The following is a 22402-nucleotide window of genomic DNA, read 5'->3' as shown; positions in this document are numbered from 1 at the left end:
GTTTTAAGTATTACAGCCATGTTCTGCCATTTACTGCTTATCCTGTGTTCAATTATAATTATGTGACTTGTCGGGGAGGTTTCAGAATGAATTGGAACACTTAGTTCCAAAATTTAAAGCTTAAGTTGAAATAGTTGGTCGGATATTGACTTATGTTTAAATGACACCGGAATTTAGTTTTGATGATTCCAATAGCTCTATATGGTAATTTTGGACGTAGGAGCATGTCCGGAAAAATTTATTTGGAAGTCCGTAGTTAAATTAGGCTTGAATTGGCTAAAATAGAAATGTAAGTTTGGAAGTTTGACCGCGGAGTTGACTTTTTGATATCGTAGTCGAAATCCGATTCTAAAAATTGAAATAGCTTTGTTATGTCATTTATGACTTGTGTGCAAACTTTGAGGTCAATCAGACTTGATTTGATAGGTTTCGGCATCTAATGTAAAAGTTGAAAATTCTTAGTTTCATTAAGGTTGAATTGGGATATGATTCGTAGTTTTAGCATTGTTTGATGTGATTTAGAGGTTCGATTAAGTCCGTATGATATTTTAGGACTTGTTGGTGTATTTGGTTGAGGTCCCGGGGGGACCTTGGATGAGTTTCGAATGATTAACGGATCAAATTCGAACTTAAGGAAATGCTGGAAATTTTCTGTTGTTGGCGTCTTCGCACCTGCGCAGGTGCGGCTCGCAGAAGCGTGAAAACTGGTCACAGAAGCGACCTGAGGAAGGCTGGCTGGGAGGCATCGCAGAAGCGGCCCAACTCGCGTAGAAGTGCGACCGTAAATGCGATTTGGACGTCGCAGAAGCGACCACTGCTGGCCAAGGCTGACTCGCAAATGCGAGCTTCTTCCGCAGAAGCGGAGGCCGCAGATACGACTATGCGACCACAAATGCGGAAGACGCTAGGCAAAAGCTTTAAGTTCGGGGTTTCGCTATTTTTAGCCATTTTTGGATTTTAGAGCTCGGTTTGGGCGATCTTGGAGAGGAATTTTTTAACACAATTTGGGGTAAGTGTTCTTGACTCCCTTGTGATTTTATTGCATGAATAGGTGTTCGTTTTCGGCATTAGACTATTAATATTTCAAGAGAAATCTAATGAATTTTGTATAATTTCATAAAATGAATTTTTGAGATTTGAACACCGATTTGGAGTCGGATTTGAGTGAAATTAGTATGGTTAGACTCGTGGTCGAATGAGCGTTTATATTTTGTAACTTTTGTCGGGTTCCGAGACATAGGCCCCACGGGTAATTTTTGAGTGAAATTTCGGATTTTGTGGGAAAAATTAGTATATTAGTATGGAATTAATTCCTATAATTTTTGTGGACTGAATCAAATTAATTGTGACTAGATTCAAGCCGTTCAGAAGTTGATACGCGCAAAATAGAATTTCTGGAGCATTGTTTAGCTTGCTCGACATTTGATTCGGCTTGTTCAAGGTAAGTAACTCTTCTAATCTTGGAGGTCAGGGTATGAACCCTGACTATACGTGTTATGTGTTTGGTATTGAGGTGACGCACATACTAGGTGACGGGTGTGTGGGTGTGCACCGTGTGAACTGTGACTCTGTTATTTCTGTGGTACTGTGTAGTTACATGAACTTATCTATAATCATGAAATCTATACGTACAGTTATCGAGCTGTGATTCATGTTAGAAACCATGTCTAGACTATATTCTTATCATGTTGGGACCCACTGAGGTCATTATTGTTGTTGAGTTATTTGCTTACATTACAATTTCATACTCAGTCATGTCCATTCATTGCATATCATATCTCAGTCTCCGTTATTATTTATTGATACATCATATCATCATTTTGGACTAGTTCATTTCATTGTGAGCCCGAGAGACTGGAGAGATTGATGACTGAGTGAGGCCGAGGGCCTTATTTTTGAGATATTGATACTATAGCATGTGAGTTATCAGTGTAGCACGTGAGCTGTCTATGCGGATTTTAGTGCTTGGGCTGAAGGAGCCCCTCCGGAGTCTGCACACACCCCTAGTGAGCGCAGTTGATTTATATTGAGGGATGGATCTTGTCCGAAGCATTTATACCTGGGGATGGATCTTCCCCACGGGCTGGATTGGCCTTACTCAGTATTGAGTGACTGATGGTCAGTTGATGTATATATTCCGGGATGGATCTTCCCTGGGTCGGATTGGACACATACAGTATTGAGTGATTGTGCATGATGAGTAGAAAGTGTGAGACAGTGAGATTGAGTACTCTGAGAGTGTGAGTACCTGAGTTCATCTCTGAGATGCGTTGTATTGACATGCACATATGACATACATGCATAGAGATGTATTTTCCTCATGTTATACGGTATCACGTCATTCATGACTTCTCACACATATTGACATATGGGCATAGTGATACATTTTACACTGGCTATCTGGAAAGAAAATAAAACATCTTACTTATTGTTGGAAGGAGTTTTGGGAAAAATTACTGTTTTCAAACTTACTCATATTTTTGGAAACTTCGGTAAACGACTTGGGTTTTCACTGATGCACTTGAAAGGCAGAACTATTTTCAGAAATCATGATTAAGCTGAGTATTTTATCTCTCAGTTACTTCTTTTATTACTTGTTTTATGTTGTTATGGACTGTTATTTGCTATTGGTATTGGACTCGACCTTTGTTCCAGCTCATCACTACTTTCAACCTAAGGTTAGGTTTGTTATTTATTGAGTACATGGGGTCAGTTGTACTCATACTACACTTCTGCACCTTGCGTGTAGATGTTGATTGGTGATGTTGTTGTGATCGACGGGAGCTGGAATTGAAGATGTACATGTGTTTCGATTGTAGCTGCCTCTTGTTCAAGGTAGCCTTAGATTTATAAAAATCTGTTTATGTACATTTCGAACAGACGATGTATTTATTTCATACCAACTTTGTAAATTCTAATCTTAGAAGCTCATGATTTGTACTACCAGTCCTTGGGGAGTGTATTAGAGTCAGTCAAATATTAATTTAGTTGGATAGTTGTTAATTAGCTTACCTGACGGGTTGGGTTAGGTGCAATTACGACTAGGTGAATTTTGGATCGTGACAATACTCTGGCACATAGCCAAAAGTAAGAAGCTATAGGAAGTACATATGGAATAACTGATTTAGGGAAAAAGAAGTATAAAAAGCTACCAAATTTCGCATGGTTTGAGAAGTTCCTTCCCGGACTTCCTATTAAAAAAAAAAAGGCAATCGATTAATTACGGGTCTTCAATAAGAAATTAAAGAATGTTTAACTAGGAAAGGCTCAAATATTTAGATACCCTCGATCGGGTGCTTGCTGATCGCCATGCATAACGTAGAAGTAATCTTGATAGGCAGGGCGTATCTGTGTAAGAAAATGTGGAGTATATGCACCCATCCTCTTGCCAAATAAAAGTAGATTTTAATCATTTTATGTACAAATTTTCAATGATTTAGCCATATAGAGTAGATGACACCCATGCTCAAATTTTGGCATTGATGCCTCCGGTCGAGACTCCATGGACACACGTTAATATAATACTACGTATTTAGTTTATACTTCGTAGCTTCTTTTTTTTTTAGTTCTATTTTTTCCCCTTCTTATCATTCTTTCCTTTTTTTATCTCCTTCTCCAAGTCTTCATGGTAAACAACAACTTAAGGAGTCGAAGATTAAACTACAATTATTACTTCCATTGAGATTTGTCTTATCTTAAACCACTATAAATTGGTTTTATTATAAATAATTTATGCGATAATAAGATCTAAGTTCATGATTAGACTTAATTAAATATTTTTATCCCAAATTATTGCTTAAACATATTTGAATTTCAATCAAATTAATGAAATTCTTTTTCAAATTTTTAGGATAAAATATACTCTTCTTTTTTTGGATAAGCAAGTCACATATAAAGAACTCGTCATATGCTCTAAGAGCTTTTTGATATTTTCATTCTTCTTTTAGCTATAAAATTTGCGAAGTTTCAATTTTTACATTATTAGATTTTCATTAGTATTCTACTTTCCCTTTTTATATAAACATTATGCAATGATTGTCAAATTATAATTGATAATATTAATGACAAAGACAGATTTAGATTACCAAGATTTAGCTTATCTAGTTGAATAATGTGCAAAATTATTAATGTCATAAAACACAAAAAAAAAATATACATTACTTGATATTATGACAAGTATCGTAGTGCACCCATGATCTTAAAATCCTGGATCCGCCTCTGTAAATAAATGATAGGTTCAATCTTAAGAATTTTAGTACGTATTAAATTCTTAAAATTATGGATTCAAAGTTTAATTATAACATGTATATCTATCTCCCGTGTCAAAAGTACTTAGATTTGGGTGAACCCGAATACACTACATCCGCCACGGCATAGAAGCTTCCTCTTGCCGTCCTTCTTGGATAAACTATTAAAAAGGCAAAGAAGAAAAGCTGAGAAAGAAATAGGTCAGTAGAAGCCAAACATGAAATAACAAACCAACAACCTAAGACATCAAATTCTTCGAAAGCTCATAGGAAAATTAAGTCTGAAAAGCTTACTTCTTCTACGTATTATATAAGTGGACAATGTCATACTTGATCCGATCCTTTAAAAGGACGCTGATAAAATTATTCAATTAATTTTAGGGTTGCATTTAAGAAGATGGATACAGCCATTGTTATTATCATAGTATGTGCTTGTCTTATTTTTCTTGGTTGTTTACCGGGTATACTGTGCCCATACCATAGAAGGAACTTACAGCAAAGAAGTGATCAATCTCGAAGCAGAACTACAAGAGATGGAAACATGGTTGTTTTAGCAGGAGCTGGTGCAGGTGCAACCGCTGTAACAGCCGTTTCAGCAAACGATAGTACTACTGTCGACGATGAGCGAAAGCGTGCTGAAGTTACAATTGATTTAGGAGCTGCTGCTGAGGCAACTGTTATGGCTACACAAGGTTGTTGCTGCGGTGGTGGAGGTTGCGGTGGTGATGGTGGTGGTTGTGGCAGTTGTGGTGGAGATTAAAAGCCTTGTTTTTTCAAGTTAATTTCACATAATGGTCATTGACCTTTTCCCTGACAGTAAAGTCACAAAACTGTTTTTTTGCTGCATTTTCAAGAAAATAGTTAAGTTATTTTACAGTTTTAGTAGATAATTAAGGTTCGTGAAATTAACTCCTACTTTTTCTTCTCTATTTTATTTTTAAAAAAAATTATGCTGTCCTTTTTTATAGTTTGGTTTTGGACTGTTTCATTAGTTAACCAAACTAATATTTTGTGAGTCGTGAGCGTAAGATGGTTTTGTCTAACCTTTCTAATGCTCTAGATGGTATAGATTCCTATTCTGTAAAAAGAATGAATTTGGAATATTTCTTTCAATAGCAGTGTGATCCAAGTCTAAATAAATTTTTGATCTTGTGAGAAGATATATTTCAGGTAATAGCATATTCAAACCTTTGAATATTGATACAATCTTAATCACATCGTTTTATTTGGAATTAGTTTTCACGAATGTCATGTGCCTTACATATGATAAAAGTTTAAAATTTTATCTTTTGAAATTTAAAATTTAATGGTCTTTTAACTAAGACCTAGTAAAGTATGGTAAGATAATAAGGTCAGACCATAAAGTATACTTGTTCACTTTCTTTCAACTGTTCCTGTGTAAAAACTAGAAGTTGTGACAACTAAATCCTACAAGATGCAAAAGATGATAGCATATCGTTATATAACTTCCTAAGATTATTATAGATTGTGGGTTCTAAAGTAGAGTTTGAAAAAGAGAAGTATTATATATAATCCTTATTGTTTTTCTTTTTCCATCTAAAAATAACTTTCAACTTTTATCCTGCGAAATTTCATATTTTTCGACAATACGAGCTCAATATTGGGAGGAAAATGCGATGCTTTGGGTGAGCAATACATGTTTAATAGGCACATTTTTGAGAAGGTAAGGTATTTAATAAGTCGAACCTAAGACAAAGTGTATAATAAGGAAAAAAAGTAGTGCCAAATTTAGGGGGCGTTGATGTATTTGGCCAAGATGTTTCTTCCCTTTATACAATAGCAGGAATTCCAGCATCATGATTCATGGATTCATTGGGAAGGTATAGTAAATCATTGGAATTTTCACAATAGCAGGAAACTTTACGTTAATATTTTCTGTTCAAGTAGAATGATCACTCAGGCTTTACGAGGAACCGCAACTTTGTCATAACAATTCCTAGCCAACCTTAAACAATCTAGCCAATGCAGAATCTGGGAGTTGGGATCCCTCTCAATAACAACATCAGAAACAGTAATCTGAAGGTTACCTCTAAAGCTAGTGATCCTCCCACGAACTCTTGCAAGAACCCCAATCTGGACTTGGGAAGCAAAATCAGCGGCCATTTGGGAAATTAGTCGAACATGTGATGGGCTACGACGGGAGAAGTGACGCGAACTTTCCTGATTGAGCCACAGGACACAAGGTATGCAACCCGTGCTATCGTCAATGTCGAATTTGAGAAATCTATTGGGCTTAAAGTCTCTGCTTACGACGACCCCCACTGTCTCTGCGCGCGAAAGCCGCGTCCCCTTGCGTGAAAAGGAGGTGGAGTCGTGGGGGATTGGTTTTAGAGTGAGGAAGTCGAAGGCCAAGAGCTTGACGTGTGTGTTGAGCAGCTGAGGAGCATCCATTAATGGAGTGTTTCTCAATGTATCTCCACTGAGCGGTCTCGACACTAAGTGCAGGACACTAATATCCTGTTTGGCAGAGCAAGCTTTTTAAGGTTAATGTTTGGCCCAACTTTTAGAAGAAAAAAATAAAATAATAATAATAATAGTTTCTTTTCAAAAGAAATTTTTTTAAAAGTATTTTTTAGAAAAATACACTTAGAAACAGTTTTTAAAAGTTTGGTCAAACATTAATTGCTGCTCAGGAGTGCTTTTCAAATTAATTAGCCAAACACAAACTGCTTCTCGCCAAAAGTACTTTAGAGAAAAGCACTTTTGAGAAAAAAATGCTTCTCAAAATAAGCTAATTTTTGCAGCTTGGCCAAACAGGCTATAACCGTTTTCTCCGAACAATTTGTCCACGAAGAGTTTTTACCCTAAATAATGTAGTACATAATTTTGGTCCAAATTCAAATTTGATGTAGAATTTGGAGATTTCCTAACTACTAATATAGATAACAACTAAGCCCTAAACCCCAATTCATCGGATATGGAGGGGTCGAAAACGGATAAAAATATTTGACCCGCCCATATTTAATACGAATAAAAAATGAATTAGCCCGTGGATAATATGGATACTCATCATATTAACCATGGCTTCTTGAATGTAATCACTTTTGGGAGAATATTTAGTCTTCTAAATTTGAGGAACATTCGGTTTGAGTCTTTTGCAAATGTAAAAATTAAATCAATTAATTATCCATTAAGTAATTAGTTTTAAGTAGATAATATGAATCTTATCCATATTTTACCTATTTTTTAGTGGATAAATGGATGGATAATTATTTACCCATTTTGCCACCACTAGACCTACTAATAAAGTTTACCGTCTAGTGACGATAAGCTAGCCACTAGGACCTTTAACCCTATACGGTAATTCCTTCTTGGACTTAGGAATGTCAAATGGACGAGTTGGATGGATTACATATTTTTAAGGATTTTATAGACAATATTTGACATCTCTAACAGGGGACACCATATGTGGTGTCTATTGGTTGGCCAGTCCATTGTCACAACTAGCTTTCTTGCTTGTCGTCGGGCACTACGCTCTCTTCTGATTCAAAATCGTAGTGTAACGTGTATCTTCCCCGTTTCCGGTCATGGTGTCTGTCGAGTTTGGATAACCACACAGCTGACTTATGCATTTATGCTTCGGTTACACGATTGATGTTTGTCTCACACCATGATCAGAGTTATGTTGAGATCTTGAACAAAAAAGTCATATTTTTTTCTCTACCCTCGCCACCTTAGCAGCGTTATTTACTTCGCTCTTACTCTAGCAGCCACCACCGCGTCTGGCAGCCAAAAACCTGACTAGACTCAATATACAAATATATAAAGAGTTCTCAAGTGGGACAAAAATAGCAACACTGGATCCTGCACCCAAATTCAGGCAGCCTCATAATGAGTACTTGCAATAAATCCGTAACAAATCCTATGAAAACCAAGGCTTAATGCAGCTGTGAACTGGCAATTATTCAATTCAATAAAATGTTGATGCCTTGCAAGTACACATTTTGAGAACCAATCAACACACTAAGAATATATGGTTGCAAAAATTATGTACAGAAAGCAGTTGATCACTTCAAACTCACCAAAACTGCTGGTAGTCAATACAATCATCAAGTATCAATATAATATCTTAGAACAATGCGGTTAATATCTTTTGAGAATCTGCTATAGAATCTACTGAAATAAAACTACAGTCAGGCCAACAGAGATTTCTGTAACTGGTGCGTGCAACTAAGACGGGGTCTTCTTCACAAACAGCTTGCTGATGTCTTCTGTAACAACATTGCTCCTGCACAAAGTTAATCAAATACATCCATTAGGACTCATAATTAGAACATCTGTTACCACCAAAGAATTTAAAACATGGCTCCCTAGTATGTTTTAGGAATCTTCTATAAAAGAAAGAATAGGTCATATAGTCCACAAGTGCTTTGTACAGCTGTAGCATTGGAAAGACTAGCATTTGTATCGGATAGGTCAGCTATAAGATAATTTCTGAGCATTTCGCTTTCTTTAAATCGCGTGATGCAAATCCAACTTAAGACATGATGCCAAAGGAAACTGATGATATCATCTAATTCGTAAATTTTTCATTTTTCTCCACCCTTCTATTTGCTTATTTCCGTCACTGTTTTGCCTTCGATTTTCCTCTCCCTACGCTCTCTAAAACTTATTGGTTAAAAGTACCTTTTGTAAGCAATTACCCACCATCAAGCCCCTACAACTCACCAATCCCCATTTTTACTCGACCCCGAGTCTAAGCTACTTTGACCATGGGAACAACGCTCTCATCAATTTTGGGTCATCTGCCATAATTTCCTTTTCCAAGAAGGAATTACCATATAGGGTACCGAAACCAAAATTTTTGGTATTTGGCATTTGGCATTTAGCATTTGGTATTTTGGTATGTGGTATGGTATTTGGTTTAAGGTTTTTAACAATGGGGGAATTACGCTCCTTGTCACTTGGCCCAACAGTCCATCAAAAAATGACCCACGTTTGAAGCCCTTACCTGATATGGCCCAGGTTGTACATAATCTGAAAATTACTTTTCACCAGTTAGCCCACCCCATTTGATTATTTTTTTTCTTTTCTCCGTTCTTTTTCCTCTTTCACGACTTTGCACCCCAAAATTTTTCTACCATTATATTTATTCTTCAATTCTCCTTCCAGATTCAAAGTTGATAAATACTATTTAGATGAGAAGAAAAAAATACTACGTAAGAGAATTATTTTTTTTTGAGTCACCATTAAAGGTCGTTCGAAGCTTCAATTTCAGAAATTGGATTTTTCGATTTTGTTAGTTGTGCAGATTGGGTGTTGTCCCAATTGATTGGGATCATCAAGGGGAGTTCAAAACTCAAATTTGAAGTGATTTGGAGCAGATTTAAGTTGAATTTCAGAAGATGCCCAAGGAAGAAGAACTCGTGAAACTCCATTAATAGAATTTGGAGCAGATTTAAGCAAGATTTGAGTTGAATTTCAAAAGATGCCCAAGGAAGAAGAAGAACTCGTGAAACTCCATTAATAGGATTCATTTGTATAATAGTGTATAATATTGTATAAGTAATGTATAATAGTGTATAAACACCTCTTATACCTTATTTTATATAAGGTTGATACATTATTTACAAGTATTTGGTGGATTTCTCACATTTCTTCTTCTTCCCTTCTTCTTCAACTACTACACCTATATACATAGTGTATCACTAACATTTTCACTATTGTGCTTATACATCTTTATACACTTTTATACAACTATATATGTAATGTACCTATTTGTATAAAAGTATATAATATTGTATAAAAGTGTATAAGCATCTCTGACAAATTTTTTGTGTACGATTTTCACTTGCAATTCTTGTTTAAAACTAGTCCAAAAAACGGAGATGCTTATACTTTTTGCAATTCTTGTTTAGTTGCAAACCCCTCCCAAAAACGGAGTGGCTTGCTCAGTTGGTAAAAGCACCTCCACCCACGACCGTTAGGTCTTGGGTTCGAGTCACGCTGGAGGGGAAGTGTGGAAACACTATAGATCCTCCTAATTTGGGAGGGGTTTAAAAAAAAAAGTCCAAATTTCCATCAAACGACTTCAAACTTTTCATACAACCTACTTAGACTATTTCTAATAAGTTCAAACAATACCCACTCCAAATTTCTTATAAAATCATAATCAAAATTTAACAAGATTAGCATTAAAGGAGATGGGATTTTAGATTTCTCGCGTATGTTTTTGCATTTGTGTAGCTGTGATAGGTCTGTATAAACTTGAGGAAAAAGGAGAATGGAAACTCACTGATGTTTCACGCCTGAAGATATAAAGAATTAAAAAAAACGGAAAAAAAAATCAAATCTAAGCCTATTGATATTTGGCTACATATTTGCAAACTTGTAAGTGGGCTAAAATACTGCAAGGTCAACTTATGGAGTGCATTATTCTGTAATCTTGTCTTTAAAAATTTGGTATTAGGTATAATATTTGGTATTTAAAAAAATAATATCGAAATACCGAAACAGTACCGAAATATATACTAAAGTTATATAATACACATATTATTGATTATAATGTACCAAGTTATATAATACTTTTCTTTGGCATTCATGTTGAGGCTGGCAATAAAGCCCATGTACTCCTTTAGGAAAATAGAGGAACAAGTTACGCTACAGATTTTGACTCTTATTCTCCAGGTTGACAAGCAAGTTAAAGTGATGTTTCTATGAGTTTAGGGTGTTTTTTACTCGTGTATTAATGTTGTATCTGTTGGATTATTCCTTGTTGTATTCTCTAAGGTCAGCAAATAGCTCTAAACAAGTAACAAGACATTTGCAATGATCAAATTTATTCTTTTATGAACTTATTTTTCTCTCTATGGGTAATACCTGCTAATTTTGATTAAAGATTTTATCAACAGTTAGGTAAACTTAGAACGTTTTTATTTTTATATTTGTGAGTACTTTAATTAAGAATATTACAGTCTATGACTCTATGCACTAGCTAATATTCAAGCCGAACAATCTGAAGTTACCGTACCGAATAAATCGAAACTGAAAGGAGTTTAATTTGGTACGGTATTGGTATAGTATTTTAAAAAACCAAATACCGAAAATACCAAACCGAAATGTCTAAATACTATACAGTACCAACCGACGAATACCCCTAATCCCAAGCCTTACAAGTTGAATTTCTGTGATTGACATGGTTGAAATGAAATGAATAGAAATAGGCCCAAACTTTGTTATATACAAGAGAAAACTTTCTTTTCAGAAAATTGGACTTCTAATTTATCGGTAGAAAACTCGGCAATTTACACAAACAACGCAATAGGAGAATTGGATATTCAACTTGAGGAGGATTGGGCACATTATATAGGCCCGAACAACAAAAGAACAGATAGTGATGCATGATAAAATGCATATATAGACAAACTTAATACAGATCATGCGACGAGACTCAGAATTTCAGTATCAAACTGACCTTCCAGCAAGTTGAGGTGGGACCAGAAGACCACTTCCTGTTTCAGGGATATTCTTCATGTGAGGCAAAGTACCTTTAGGAATCTTACTGCGTGGATAAGTGGATGCGGATACATTTGTATCCCGCTTCCGTGATTCATTTTCAGCCATGGCTGCTGCAACTCGGGAAGAATGATCAGTAAAGTGTCCAACTGGCATGGAGGGTGAATTCAAGAGAAGTGATGCATCGGGGAGTTTCAATCCAGAGGACTCTGATGAGCTTGACAAGTGTAATGCTTCTTTATTTAATGACGAACTTGTCCCCCTGCATATGCAACAAAATAACTGAAGCATTGCCATAGGACAAATTTGCAAGTTGAAGCAATACCATAGTATAAACTTGCAATTCATCATTATATGAGTACAAAGCAAAATTCCTCCTCCAAATGCATGTCATCCATAGTTTTCACTAGACCATCAAAGTTGAAGAAATAAGATCATATGCTTCGACTACTCATCAACAGTAGCATACCAAAAGGTAGAGTTGAGCTGCATGAGTCGGATTTTCAGAATATTTTACCCTTTCAAACGAAGCAAATTTATTAATGACTGCATAAGGCAACCACATAGAAGACAAAAGCTTTATAGCACACTATTGGACTGACCAGTCCCCAGTATCCGCTTTGGATATTCTCAGCCAACACCCGCCATTCTTTCTAACACAGTAAACTACACTTAACTATTACCTTTGAAGTGCTCTTAGGCATTCAAAACTTTGAAATCTATCATATTAACCAATTCCCATGCTGCCAACTTATCAAGAAAAACAATAAAAGAAATCCCATGCTACCAGCCGTCCTATGCATATTTTACATATAAATGTGGAAGCAAAAAGCAAAAATTCAGAAAAACTGCCGCAGGCTTATTACTTTATCCCACCCTGTATCATACTCTTCCCTCTATCTAAGAGGCAGTGTGGGACAATACTCGGATTAGCTTTGCTCCAAGATAATGCAGCAATGGGGCATCGTTCTATCAGCAGGGGTGTGAATGCAATAAGTGAAGGGCCAGATCCATTTTCTTTCCCTTGTTCTTCCTCCTTTCTTTCCCTTCCCATCACCCTTGCTCCTACCCATCCCCTTGGGCTAAGCAAATAGGCAGTTCCTCTCATTAATCATTCAATTAAGAGATGTTCCATTATGTTAACATCTGTTCCTTTATGGTAGCTCATTAGTCATTAAAGAGCACAAGTTCACAAGCACAATTCCTATCAAATTAAGCAAGATTACTTTCTTATTCTATATTGTGACAAGGAGCAAGAATACTTTTTTATGCCATCTGTTGTCAATCCCTGCTGCTCCAATTTACTTTACAGTTGTATTCTATGTCATAGCTTATCAGTTACACAAAGTTCAGTTTCTTTTTTCCTTTTTATTTTCTGTTCTACAATACCTTCTTTGTTATACTCACAGTCCAAGTCCAAGAAAATTACAAAAAAAACATGACCCATCAGGCAAAAACAACTAAAACCCACAAATAATCTCAAATAGGGACGCTTGATTTCGGGCATAGAACACTGAGGAAACATAAGGAAACACGAGACAAACCAAAGAAATATAAAGAACAAAACCCTATAAATAGAAAACTAAACTGAATGCAAAGGATTACTAACTGGTTTTGCGGCTGAGGAAGATGGGGATTCTGGTTTCTGGTAGGTAATGGATGTAAAGGGGGTGGAGGAGGGGTGGGTTCCTCCGCTTTGGGAAGTTGTTTATCTTCTTTAAGCTCTTCTTCTTCGTCGGAGGATGCATAGTCCACCAAAGACATATTTATTTCTTTTTCTTTTTTTCGTTCTGGAAAGAGGAAACTCCTCTCTCTATATGTTCCCTCTTTTATAAGTATTCCTTACTGGGAAATGGAATCGAAGCATGGAATTATAACAGCTTAAATTTTTGTTTGCAAGACATATTACATTCTTTGGATTAGTTAATAAGGTTCATGGTTAAAACTTCTTTAATTACATTTTCTTATTTGTACAACTATTTTTAAAAAAGCATTTTTTTGAAGAATTATTTCTGATCACTTTAAGATAAAGTTGTTGAAACGTTTCTTGATATTCTTAGCTATGTGGTAAAGATTTGGTGATTCTTTAGGTTACAAAAACTAGTTTGATGATTAAACGTGGTTTGCATCAAATATTGGAATTATTAATCTCTAAAGATTGAATCATCTATTTAACTCTTACAAGATTCATCAAATATTGGACTCATGTTCCTTAGAAGAATTTTCAAGAAGCGAAAAGGAGACTTCTGAAGCAAAAGATTGAATAAATGAAAAAACATGATACAACAATCTTCAAGATGGCGGTGTGCAAAGGCCTCTTAATAAAGGCTACTGCCCAAGTAATGAAGGTTTGTAGAAGGCATGGGTTTGTGCAATCTCAATACGATCACGCGGATCATTCATAGTTTCATCTCTCAAAGCCTGAAGTATTGCCTCTGATGAAACCTCCCTGTAGTTTCAACGCAGCAACAGTAGTCAGATTATTTTTTATTTTAACTAAAACAAGTGCAAACATAAGAAGGAAAGCGGCGAGCATTTTAAGTACCTCACTATCAGTATTTTGTGCAATGTCTTCAACAAGGGACAAAGTTCAACAGGAGCAACATGTTTATTTTCATCAGGGTGATAAACATTTAAACTGGACTGACTTAGTAGCTCATAGAAGCCTTTTACTGCTGAAACTCCCTGCACAAATTGACAGCAGGTTAGCATACATACATGATACTCTCTTGCAGCTCTAGTTGGGTACGAAATCCTCCATAAATTAAACCAGTAACGTTATGGAAACAGCAATTTCAAAGGATGCTAAATGTCTTTTAATCAATAGACATTTCTTTTGCGTTTTTTGTTTTGATAAGTGAAATAGTATCAGTAAACATATCTTATATTAACTATATAAAATCACGTAGGCTCCAGCAAACTATCATTAGAGATCTATTGTTGGTCACACGCTCCTAGTCACTGTATGTAAAGTATTCTAGAATATACCTGTATCATTCCCTTTCCCTTGATGCTGTCACCCATATCAAGGCTAATTTCTCCCTTGGCCAACTTTTGGCCATACCAAGCATTACGACCTTTCAACAGGGTAACATATGTATCAGCCAGAAGAGGACCTGCAAGCTTCTCGGGTCCTTCCGACAGGAGATGTGTAATGAATATCATCTCAGATGTACAATGTGCAAAGTATACTGACTTGCTCGTGGCACTTTCATTAGTAAGAGCTGCTACCATACCTATTGAGTAGAAAATAGCGTGTAAATATGTGGTTTCATATGTAACTAAGCAACTAACAGTATCGCGCAATTCTGGTGTTTAAATAGAGATCGAACTATGATGTTATACTGCCATAATCAGGGGAACTAGAGCATTGCGTAATGTTATTATTCATGATTTCAAGAAGGATATTGCAGTATATAGAAGTATCAGCCGCAAACTGTGGATGCCCTGACATTCTTGATCTATTTACAGATGAGACTACTCTGGGAATTATTCCGATCTCAAATAGACAAGAAATTCAGGAATCTGGAGATCAGCTTTTCCCGAGAAGCTGCAACTGATCACCACCACACTGCTGAAAGCTCCCAAGCCCCAAGTAAAAAAGAAGGGGACAAACAGTGATAGCAGAAATTAGGAGATGATATGTTGCATGCCTCAGTCAAGCCCAGACACAACTCGAAAAGCCAACTCTAAACAATCTATGCACTGTAAAAAAGTTTACAGATAGCAAGCGAGGTAAAACTTTGCACCAGAAAAACGAAAGGATTATACCAGCTCCAATGGCGTATACATTCTTCAGACCACCCATGACCTCATGAGTTACCAGGTCACCATTGTCCCACACAATAAAATGTGGGTGCCTCAAAAATTTTGCCAGTGCTTTCCGCCATTTCTCAGCGCCGCATATCCGAGCATTAGCGTATTCTCTGTTGTAAATCTCTGATGCAATATTAGGTCCACCAAGATACAAGATGTTTTCAATTGGAACTCCAGCTGTAAATTTAAGGTGTAACATGAGCAAATGCTAAGACTAATGAAGAACTTACCAAACACAAATATACCAAGAAAAACAGAATAAAACAAAACAACCAGCAATAAGAAATAAGTGGATAGATTCGTGAATGATAAACAAAGAGAAATTAACTCATTCTGGACTGGAATATGAACCAGTTAGCAGTTATCATGTAATATCCCATGTATGATTTTGAAATTCTATTTCAACCATACATGCCATAGCCTAGTCTCTTTAGCTATCAACAGTACAGAAGTATTGAAGAACCAGAGGCACTTGATCAGGTTGCAAAAAACAATATTTGCATATTCATAGACTTCAAAAGTACTATATACACACAGGGAGGGAGTAAAGAAAAATTAATATATTTCAACAATTAAACATGTGATCTAAATAGTGGTTAGAGCAGAATCTAACCTTCAGAACTCCTACATTATGAAACGTGTATATACCCCATACATTTGACTCAGCAATAAATATATCTAGAAGATGGAAATCCCTCACTTTGTTACCTGTAGGATGAACTAAAGGCATGAAACCATGCTTATCTGTAATGACACCTCAATCAATCAGCTAAGAAGAGTTAAGTGTAATGAAGCCAATAAAGGTCAAGAACACTTAACGACAAAAGGTCCTAAGCAGGGAGTAGAGGCTGGAACATCCAGGTAAGGAGGAACTGCCAAGACCAGGCCCTGCTGTTCCCCTCGCTGCAGGCCAGCCTATCTCCTTTCCCAGGTTTTCAAGCACGTATGGGGGAGGCAGGTCAGAGCTTTCATCACCTATACCCCCCTTATATATGCTTAAAATTAAAAAGCCCAAGTTGCCCGAGTAGACAGATCTACGTCAGACAATCAGAACAGCCTTTTCTCACCAGTTCATGGCCGAAATCACAACCCCAAAGTGCGGGTTGTGACATACTAAACTTACTAAACAAAGTGGATCACATAAGAAAAAACAGAAAGGCAGGATCGGATAAGCAGGAGCAACAATAGCAGAGGTCTATTCTCAATCAAAGACTGTTATCAAGTCCTAGAGAAGGAATGCAATATAATTGAAAATCGGCCATTGAAAATCATTTGGAAAACAAAGGCCCCCACCATGAAAGCAGTTTGTTTCACCTGGTTATTGATGTGCGAGGCTTGTCTTACACAATAAAACCTGAGGAGGAGGAGTTTCAAATTATGCAACTACTGCTATTTGTGTAAATCAGATTGTGAGAGTGCCAAGCATTGGTTTTTACATTGCATAGTAGCGATAGATCTACAGAACATGCTCTTGAATCTTTTTGCTACGCAGTGGATTATACACTACAACTTAAGGGAGTATTCACTAGGGATGGGCATAAAATCCGAAAAACTGAATTCCGAACAAGACCGAAATAATTTGGTATTTCGGTATCGGTTTATTCGGTATTCTTCGGAATAGATTTTTTGGTATTTTGGTACGGTATTCGGTATTGAGTTTTCGATATTCAATATATACTGAAATATTTCCTACGGTCCTAGTCCTACACTGACCAGTCGGCCAACCCATCTCTATAATTATATTTTCCAGCCAAACAAACTAAGCCCAACACCCAGAAAGAGATGGACACTGAAATTATACATAGATCGTCTATCCCATCATTGTCGGGAAGTTGTCATCTTCTGCAAGTAAAACATATTTTCTTAGAAATTTTCAAGCTTCAATATTTTCCTGTTATCTTCGAAAATCCCTTCCTAGCCCGTTTTTGTTTGCCCTAGCGTTGGATGTGCTGACACGACACATACAAGGGAGGGTGCCGGGGTGTATGTTATTTGCTGATGACATAATAGTGATTGACGAGACGCGAGGGGGTGTTAAAGCTAGGTTGGAAGTTTGGAGACAGACGGTGGAGTCCAAAGGTTTCAAGTTGAGTAGGTCGAAAACTGAATACTTGGAGTGCAAGTTCAGTGATGAGAGGCATGAAGAAGTGGAAGTAAAGATTGATACTCAAGTCATTCCCAAAAGAGATAGTTTCAAGTATCTTGGGTTTATAATCTAAGGCAACGGGGAGATTGACGAGGATGTTACTCACCGCATTGGAGCGAGTTGGATGAGATGAAGGCTAGCTTCGGGGAGTTTTATGCGATAAGAATGTGCCACCTAGACTTAAGGGCAAATTCTACGGGGCGGTGGTTAGACTCACTATGTTGTATGGAGCTGATTGTTGGCCCGTCAAGAAGTCCCAGGTCCAGAAGATGAGCGTAGCTGAAATGAGGATGTTGAGATGGATGTGTGGACATACTAGGAAAGACAAGATTAGGAATGAAGTTATTAGGGACAAGGTGGGAGTGGCATCCGTGGAAGACATAGATGCTCCGGTCATGAGGTGTGAGAGGTTGACCATGGCGTGCTTGAGGAAGGGCAGGGGTATGCCAAAGAAGTATTGGGGAGAGGTGATTAGGCAGGACATGTCGGTGCTTCACCTAACCGAGGATATGACTAGCGATAGGAAGGTGTGAAGGTCGAGGATTAAGGTGGTGGGTTGACAGGTAGTTGTGAGTTTCTCCTAGGTTTACCAGTAGTACTAGTAATATTCTTGTTGTTGGTTGAAAGATACTTTCTTCTAGTTTGTTATTATATCTGGTACTTAGCAACCACGTCTATTGTTTTTTAAAATTGCTACTGAAAATTGTTGCTCCTTGATTGTTATTATTTGATGCTACTTCTTCTCCCCTTTTACTAGAAATTGTTGCTCCCTGATTTTTACTATTTGATGCTACTTTTTCTCCCTTTTTTTCCTTATCGTCTTTTGTCTCCCTCTTCTTTCTTTCTTCCCCCTTTCTTCTTCTTCTTCTTCTTCCTTTTTCTTCCTTTACACCTTTTCTTGAGCCGAGGGTCTATCGGAAACAGTCTCTCTACCGCTCCATGTAGGGGTAAGGTCTGCGTACAAACTACCCTCCTCAGACCCCACCTGTGGGATTATACCGGTATGTTGTTGTTGTTGTTGTTGTTGTATGTCTTGGCTGAACTACAATATGTTGCTTCCTTGTACACTTTCATTCTTTCTAAAAGGGATTTAATCCACTCCTTCACCGAATCACCAGTGGCACTTGCCATTGCTTGACACGTTAGATAGGGACGGTGCGATACCGAAACCGTACCGAACCAAACAAGAAAATACCGAACCGTACCAATCTACTTGGGTACGGTATTTGGTATGCACAATTGATATACCGAACCTAATTCATAAATACCGTACGAAGTACCGAACGCCCATCCCTAGACTATTCAACAGTTGGTGCCTCCAGGAAGTACAGAAAACAGACGAATGCTGTTGTGGTCCATCACAAGCTGGATTTCTTCGTCCCTATGTAAAGAATGGAACCGAAGATGCTTAGAAGGATTTTGTCACCTATATCTGAAGTTTAGGTGTCTTATGAATCTGGTCTGTAGTAATAATTGTCAATATGCAAAACAAAATAGAATTTTGTTGGCTCCTTCAATATTACTTAGTAGCAAATATACCCTTCTATGTGTCAATGAATGCACTGGATGCCACTTCAATAAAATATTTATCACTTCATCCAACAAAATATCAGAGTCTACAAAGTGGAGAGTAACTAGCATACATTTTGCAGCGCAAAACTCGGTATAATAACAGAATGTTTTTGAACTAAGTTATGTAGAAGCTATTAGTTCAAGTTAACATGAAAAGCAAACATGTTGAATTCTTTTCAAGCATCTGAAGAAGAGGCAAGATAGCACTCTCATCGCAAACAGGAAAAAGAATAACTTATTCTGCCATTTAACCACGTAATGTCCCAGTTATTCAACATTAGAAACATAATAGAAACTCAGACAGCTGCAGTAAAGTTCACAACAATGAAGTTAAGTCTGAAAAAAATAACTCAAAACAGTATACGATAAGAAACCTCTTACTTGCTCTGTTAATCATCTGTGTTGGGGTAACAATGCGGGGTTCAGGCCCTAGTTCAGCCTCTATGCCCTTTGCCAAGGATACAATGACTGGAGCAGTAATTCGTTCCTTCCAATACCGACTAATTTCTTGAAATACTTCCCTTGTTTCTGTTGATGGTAAGCCATTGATGACAATATCAGCATCCCACACGGCCTCCTGCAAATTAGTGACAACCTTTAAAGGGCAAAGTGGCGTGTCAATCATATTCAAACAAAAGCCATCTTTCAAAATCTCATCGGCATGTAGTGTCCTATCCCCTAATCTTGCCTCAACATATTTCAAGTATGCACACCGTCTTATTAGCCTCCTTAACACATCTTCCCTTGAATTAATGACCTCAAATAAATGCTCAGCAGTTGCTTTATCAACGTCTCGTCCAGCTCTCCTCCATATTCTAATCTGCACTTTCTCCCGAAGATTACCATATGCGTCCTGCAACATTGCTACAAAAACACTACCCCATGCTCCTGCTCCAACACCTACTATTCTCAATGGATCACCATCTGCTTTTCCAAAAAGTCGACGGAGCTCATCAACCTTCTCCTCCACAGAACCATTAGTACTTTGTAGCCCATTCGAGTAAACATGACTTGTTAATCCTTCCTCAGATCCAACCATCTTATTTTCTATTAACTTTCAAACTTTTAGCAATATTCCAACTACTCAATCTATTAATCAAATGCAAATACACAAACTTGAACTCTTCTCAACCAAATGCATAAACAAGAAACAGCAATGTTCAACCAATAATCAAAACTATCAAAGCTGAGATTTTTAGTACAAGATGTAGCACTCGTTTGGATCACCCCCTAATTTCATTACACCAAATACCCAAAATGAAGAATAGCATACAATTTTACACCTGGGTTTTCAAGAAAAAAGAGACAACTTTATCAAAATCGAAAATCTTCAGCACCACAATTGTTTGTTACTCAAAAGTTCAAGAATCATAGCAAAACGAATAAATCGATGATTTTTTTTTCACATGGGTTTCATCTGAATAACATAAGATAATTTCAGCTAGAAGGAATATTAATGGATCACAGAGCAAAAAAGAACCAAATTTTGAAACCTCCGTCAACAGCGAAGATAACTTCGGTAAACAACCCCCTTGTCCTTATAGTCCAAAAGAAGGCGGCAACAGCTATTGCGGCTATAGCTTCTGTGGGATATGTGAAATTGCTTCTAGAAATGAGTTGGCAAAATTTTGAAAAGCGTGAAAAGCATGGATTTTGGAAAAGGCTAGTGTGAAATGTGAATGTTAATAATGTTATGCAATTTTTCGTTCATTTGCTTCCCAGAAGTGGGCAGTGTGGCCAACGCGGCAACCTGGCCTCACTGTCTTTGCCCTTTTTCTTTACTTTCAATAACACCCTGGACAATGCAAATTACTCCATTGAATAAAAGTATTTCTACTGCCCTTTCGCATTTTTTGCCCTTTATAAAAAAAATATTTTAAACCTTAGAGAATTAATTAAATTCAAATCCTTCAGTTGGAAAGTTTAGTTCTTTTTCAATTCCTTCACTAACAAAGTTTCGTTTGATTTCAATCCCTTTAGTTGGAAAATTTCGTTCCTTTTCCAATTTCTTCAGGAGGAAAGTTTTTCCTTTGAATTCCATTTAAATTTAGGAGTATTAAATTTTACACTAGGAAAGTTTTAACCAATTTATACTTCTTTTAGGTTTAGAAAGGTTTTTTAAGTTAGTAAAATTTTGACAAATTATTTTTTTACGAACACAAAACGATACTTTTGAACTCCTTTTTGGTTTAGGAGTCTTATTTTTAACATAATTTCCTTTGTCTATTTAAACTATACACAACTTTATCTTATATAAATCCTTTTCTGATTTGACTTTTGTAAAAGATGGAGATGATTCAAACGTATATTATACATGCCGACTAAGTTAACATAGCATGCTTCATTTGGTATGTTATTCAAGTGATAACTCACTTGTCTTAGCGTGTTTTTTAATTATAAATTTGCAATTAACGAATGTATTTACATATTTTTCAAACGTGATTAATTAAATCGTATGAGTAATTAGAAAAGCAAAAACTGCAGCTTAATTTCTTTTTGACTTTATAAAAATATAAGTAGATACTATTAGGTAAAGTAACTTATAATAATGTTACATAGTTTAAATGAAAAATAATTTATATAAAATAAAATACTAAGCTATTTTAAACAAAGAAAAATTTAATAACCCATAAAGTTAGTTGGTTTTAAAGTAAATATCAGGAAAATAATAAAATCTAACATTAATGCTTTGAATTAACAAAAACTAAATTATTTCCTTTAATAGAACAAATAATTGAATCTTTGAATTAAATAATTAGCAACAACAACCAATTTTATTTTATTTTTCAAATTCATCATATAAATAAATTAATTATTTGTCAAGTTGACAAAACTATTAAGGTACATAAATTTATTTTCATGAAGAGCATCGGCGGTGAAAAAAAATCAGAAAATAGAGCCAAATCAATTATAGTATAGTATAGATAGTTAAATTGGTAAAAATACAAATTTAAAATAATAAGAATAAAATAGTAGAAGACAAATATATCTTAAGTAAATTGTCATTTTTTTTTCTCCATCCGACAAATGACAACGTTTCACTATATTATTTTTATATTAATTTATTTTTTATAAATATTATCTCAATATTCGTCATTTTTTCAATTTTACATTGCCATTTATCAAATTTTTCAGGAGGTATAGG

At 36.2% G+C, this 22402-nt stretch overlaps 3 protein-coding genes across 4 annotated transcripts; all 3 read right to left on the bottom strand.

The window, feature by feature from the left end:
- Nucleotides 1-5888: 5888 nt before the first annotated feature.
- Nucleotides 5889-6744, bottom strand: LOC107790289 (CST complex subunit STN1-like). The gene has a single exon (XM_016612195.2). It carries the CDS (start codon nucleotides 6657-6659, stop codon nucleotides 6165-6167), a length of 495 nt encoding a protein of 164 aa, XP_016467681.1. The 5' UTR covers nucleotides 6660-6744; the 3' UTR covers nucleotides 5889-6164.
- Nucleotides 6745-8153: 1409 nt separating this feature from the next.
- On the bottom strand, nucleotides 8154-13604 carry LOC107790287 (uncharacterized). The gene is made up of 3 exons (XM_016612193.2): nucleotides 13333-13604; nucleotides 11683-11985; nucleotides 8154-8496 (listed from the first exon to the last, which is right to left on the bottom strand). The coding sequence occupies exons 1-3, from the start codon at nucleotides 13485-13487 to the stop codon at nucleotides 8439-8441; spliced, it is 516 nt and encodes a 171-aa protein (XP_016467679.1). The 5' UTR covers nucleotides 13488-13604; the 3' UTR covers nucleotides 8154-8438.
- Nucleotides 13605-13845: 241 nt separating this feature from the next.
- LOC107790288 (putative glycerol-3-phosphate dehydrogenase [NAD(+)] 1, cytosolic) lies at nucleotides 13846-21074 on the bottom strand. Of its 2 annotated transcripts, XM_075237968.1 has the most exons (6): nucleotides 20751-21004; nucleotides 19639-20540; nucleotides 15495-15716; nucleotides 14712-14959; nucleotides 14269-14408; nucleotides 13846-14172 (listed from the first exon to the last, which is right to left on the bottom strand). In XM_075237968.1, exons 2-6 carry the CDS (start codon nucleotides 20294-20296, stop codon nucleotides 14052-14054), a joined length of 1389 nt encoding a protein of 462 aa, XP_075094069.1. In that variant the 5' UTR covers nucleotides 20297-20540; nucleotides 20751-21004; the 3' UTR covers nucleotides 13846-14051. The 2 variants fall into 2 exon arrangements, with proteins under 2 accessions (XP_075094069.1, XP_075094068.1); XM_075237967.1 differs by having other exon boundaries at nucleotides 19639-21074.
- Nucleotides 21075-22402: the final 1328 nt, after the last annotated feature.

The sequence above is a fragment of the Nicotiana tabacum genome, chromosome 19, assembly GCF_000715075.1.
Source record: "Nicotiana tabacum cultivar K326 chromosome 19, ASM71507v2, whole genome shotgun sequence".
NCBI lineage: Eukaryota > Viridiplantae > Streptophyta > Magnoliopsida > Solanales > Solanaceae > Nicotiana > Nicotiana tabacum.
Note: the sequence above shows the minus strand (reverse complement) of the source record. Positions and strands in the feature narration are given on the sequence as shown.

Bases quoted from the DNA above. Each gene is read 5' to 3' on its own strand.
- LOC107790289 (XM_016612195.2), bottom strand. From the start codon at position 6,659: ATGGATGCTCCTCAGCTGCTCAACACACACGTCAAGCTCTTGGCCTTC.
- LOC107790288 (XM_075237967.1), bottom strand. From the start codon at position 20,296: ATGGTTGGATCTGAGGAAGGATTAACAAGTCATGTTTACTCGAATGGG. The intron at 14,409-14,711 runs GTATATTCTAGA...CAATTTGTGCAG, and splicing joins AGGGAAAGGGAATGATACAG to GGAGTTTCAGCAGTAAAAGG. The intron at 14,173-14,268 runs GTACTTAAAATG...TTGAAACTACAG, and splicing joins CACAAAATACTGATAGTGAG to GGAGGTTTCATCAGAGGCAA.
- LOC107790287 (XM_016612193.2), bottom strand. From the start codon at position 13,487: ATGTCTTTGGTGGACTATGCATCCTCCGACGAAGAAGAAGAGCTTAAA. The intron at 11,986-13,332 runs GTTAGTAATCCT...TTGCATATGCAG, and splicing joins CTTCCTCAGCCGCAAAACCA to GGGGACAAGTTCGTCATTAA. The intron at 8,497-11,682 runs GTCAGTTTGATA...AACTTTGTGCAG, and splicing joins CCACCTCAACTTGCTGGAAG to GAGCAATGTTGTTACAGAAG.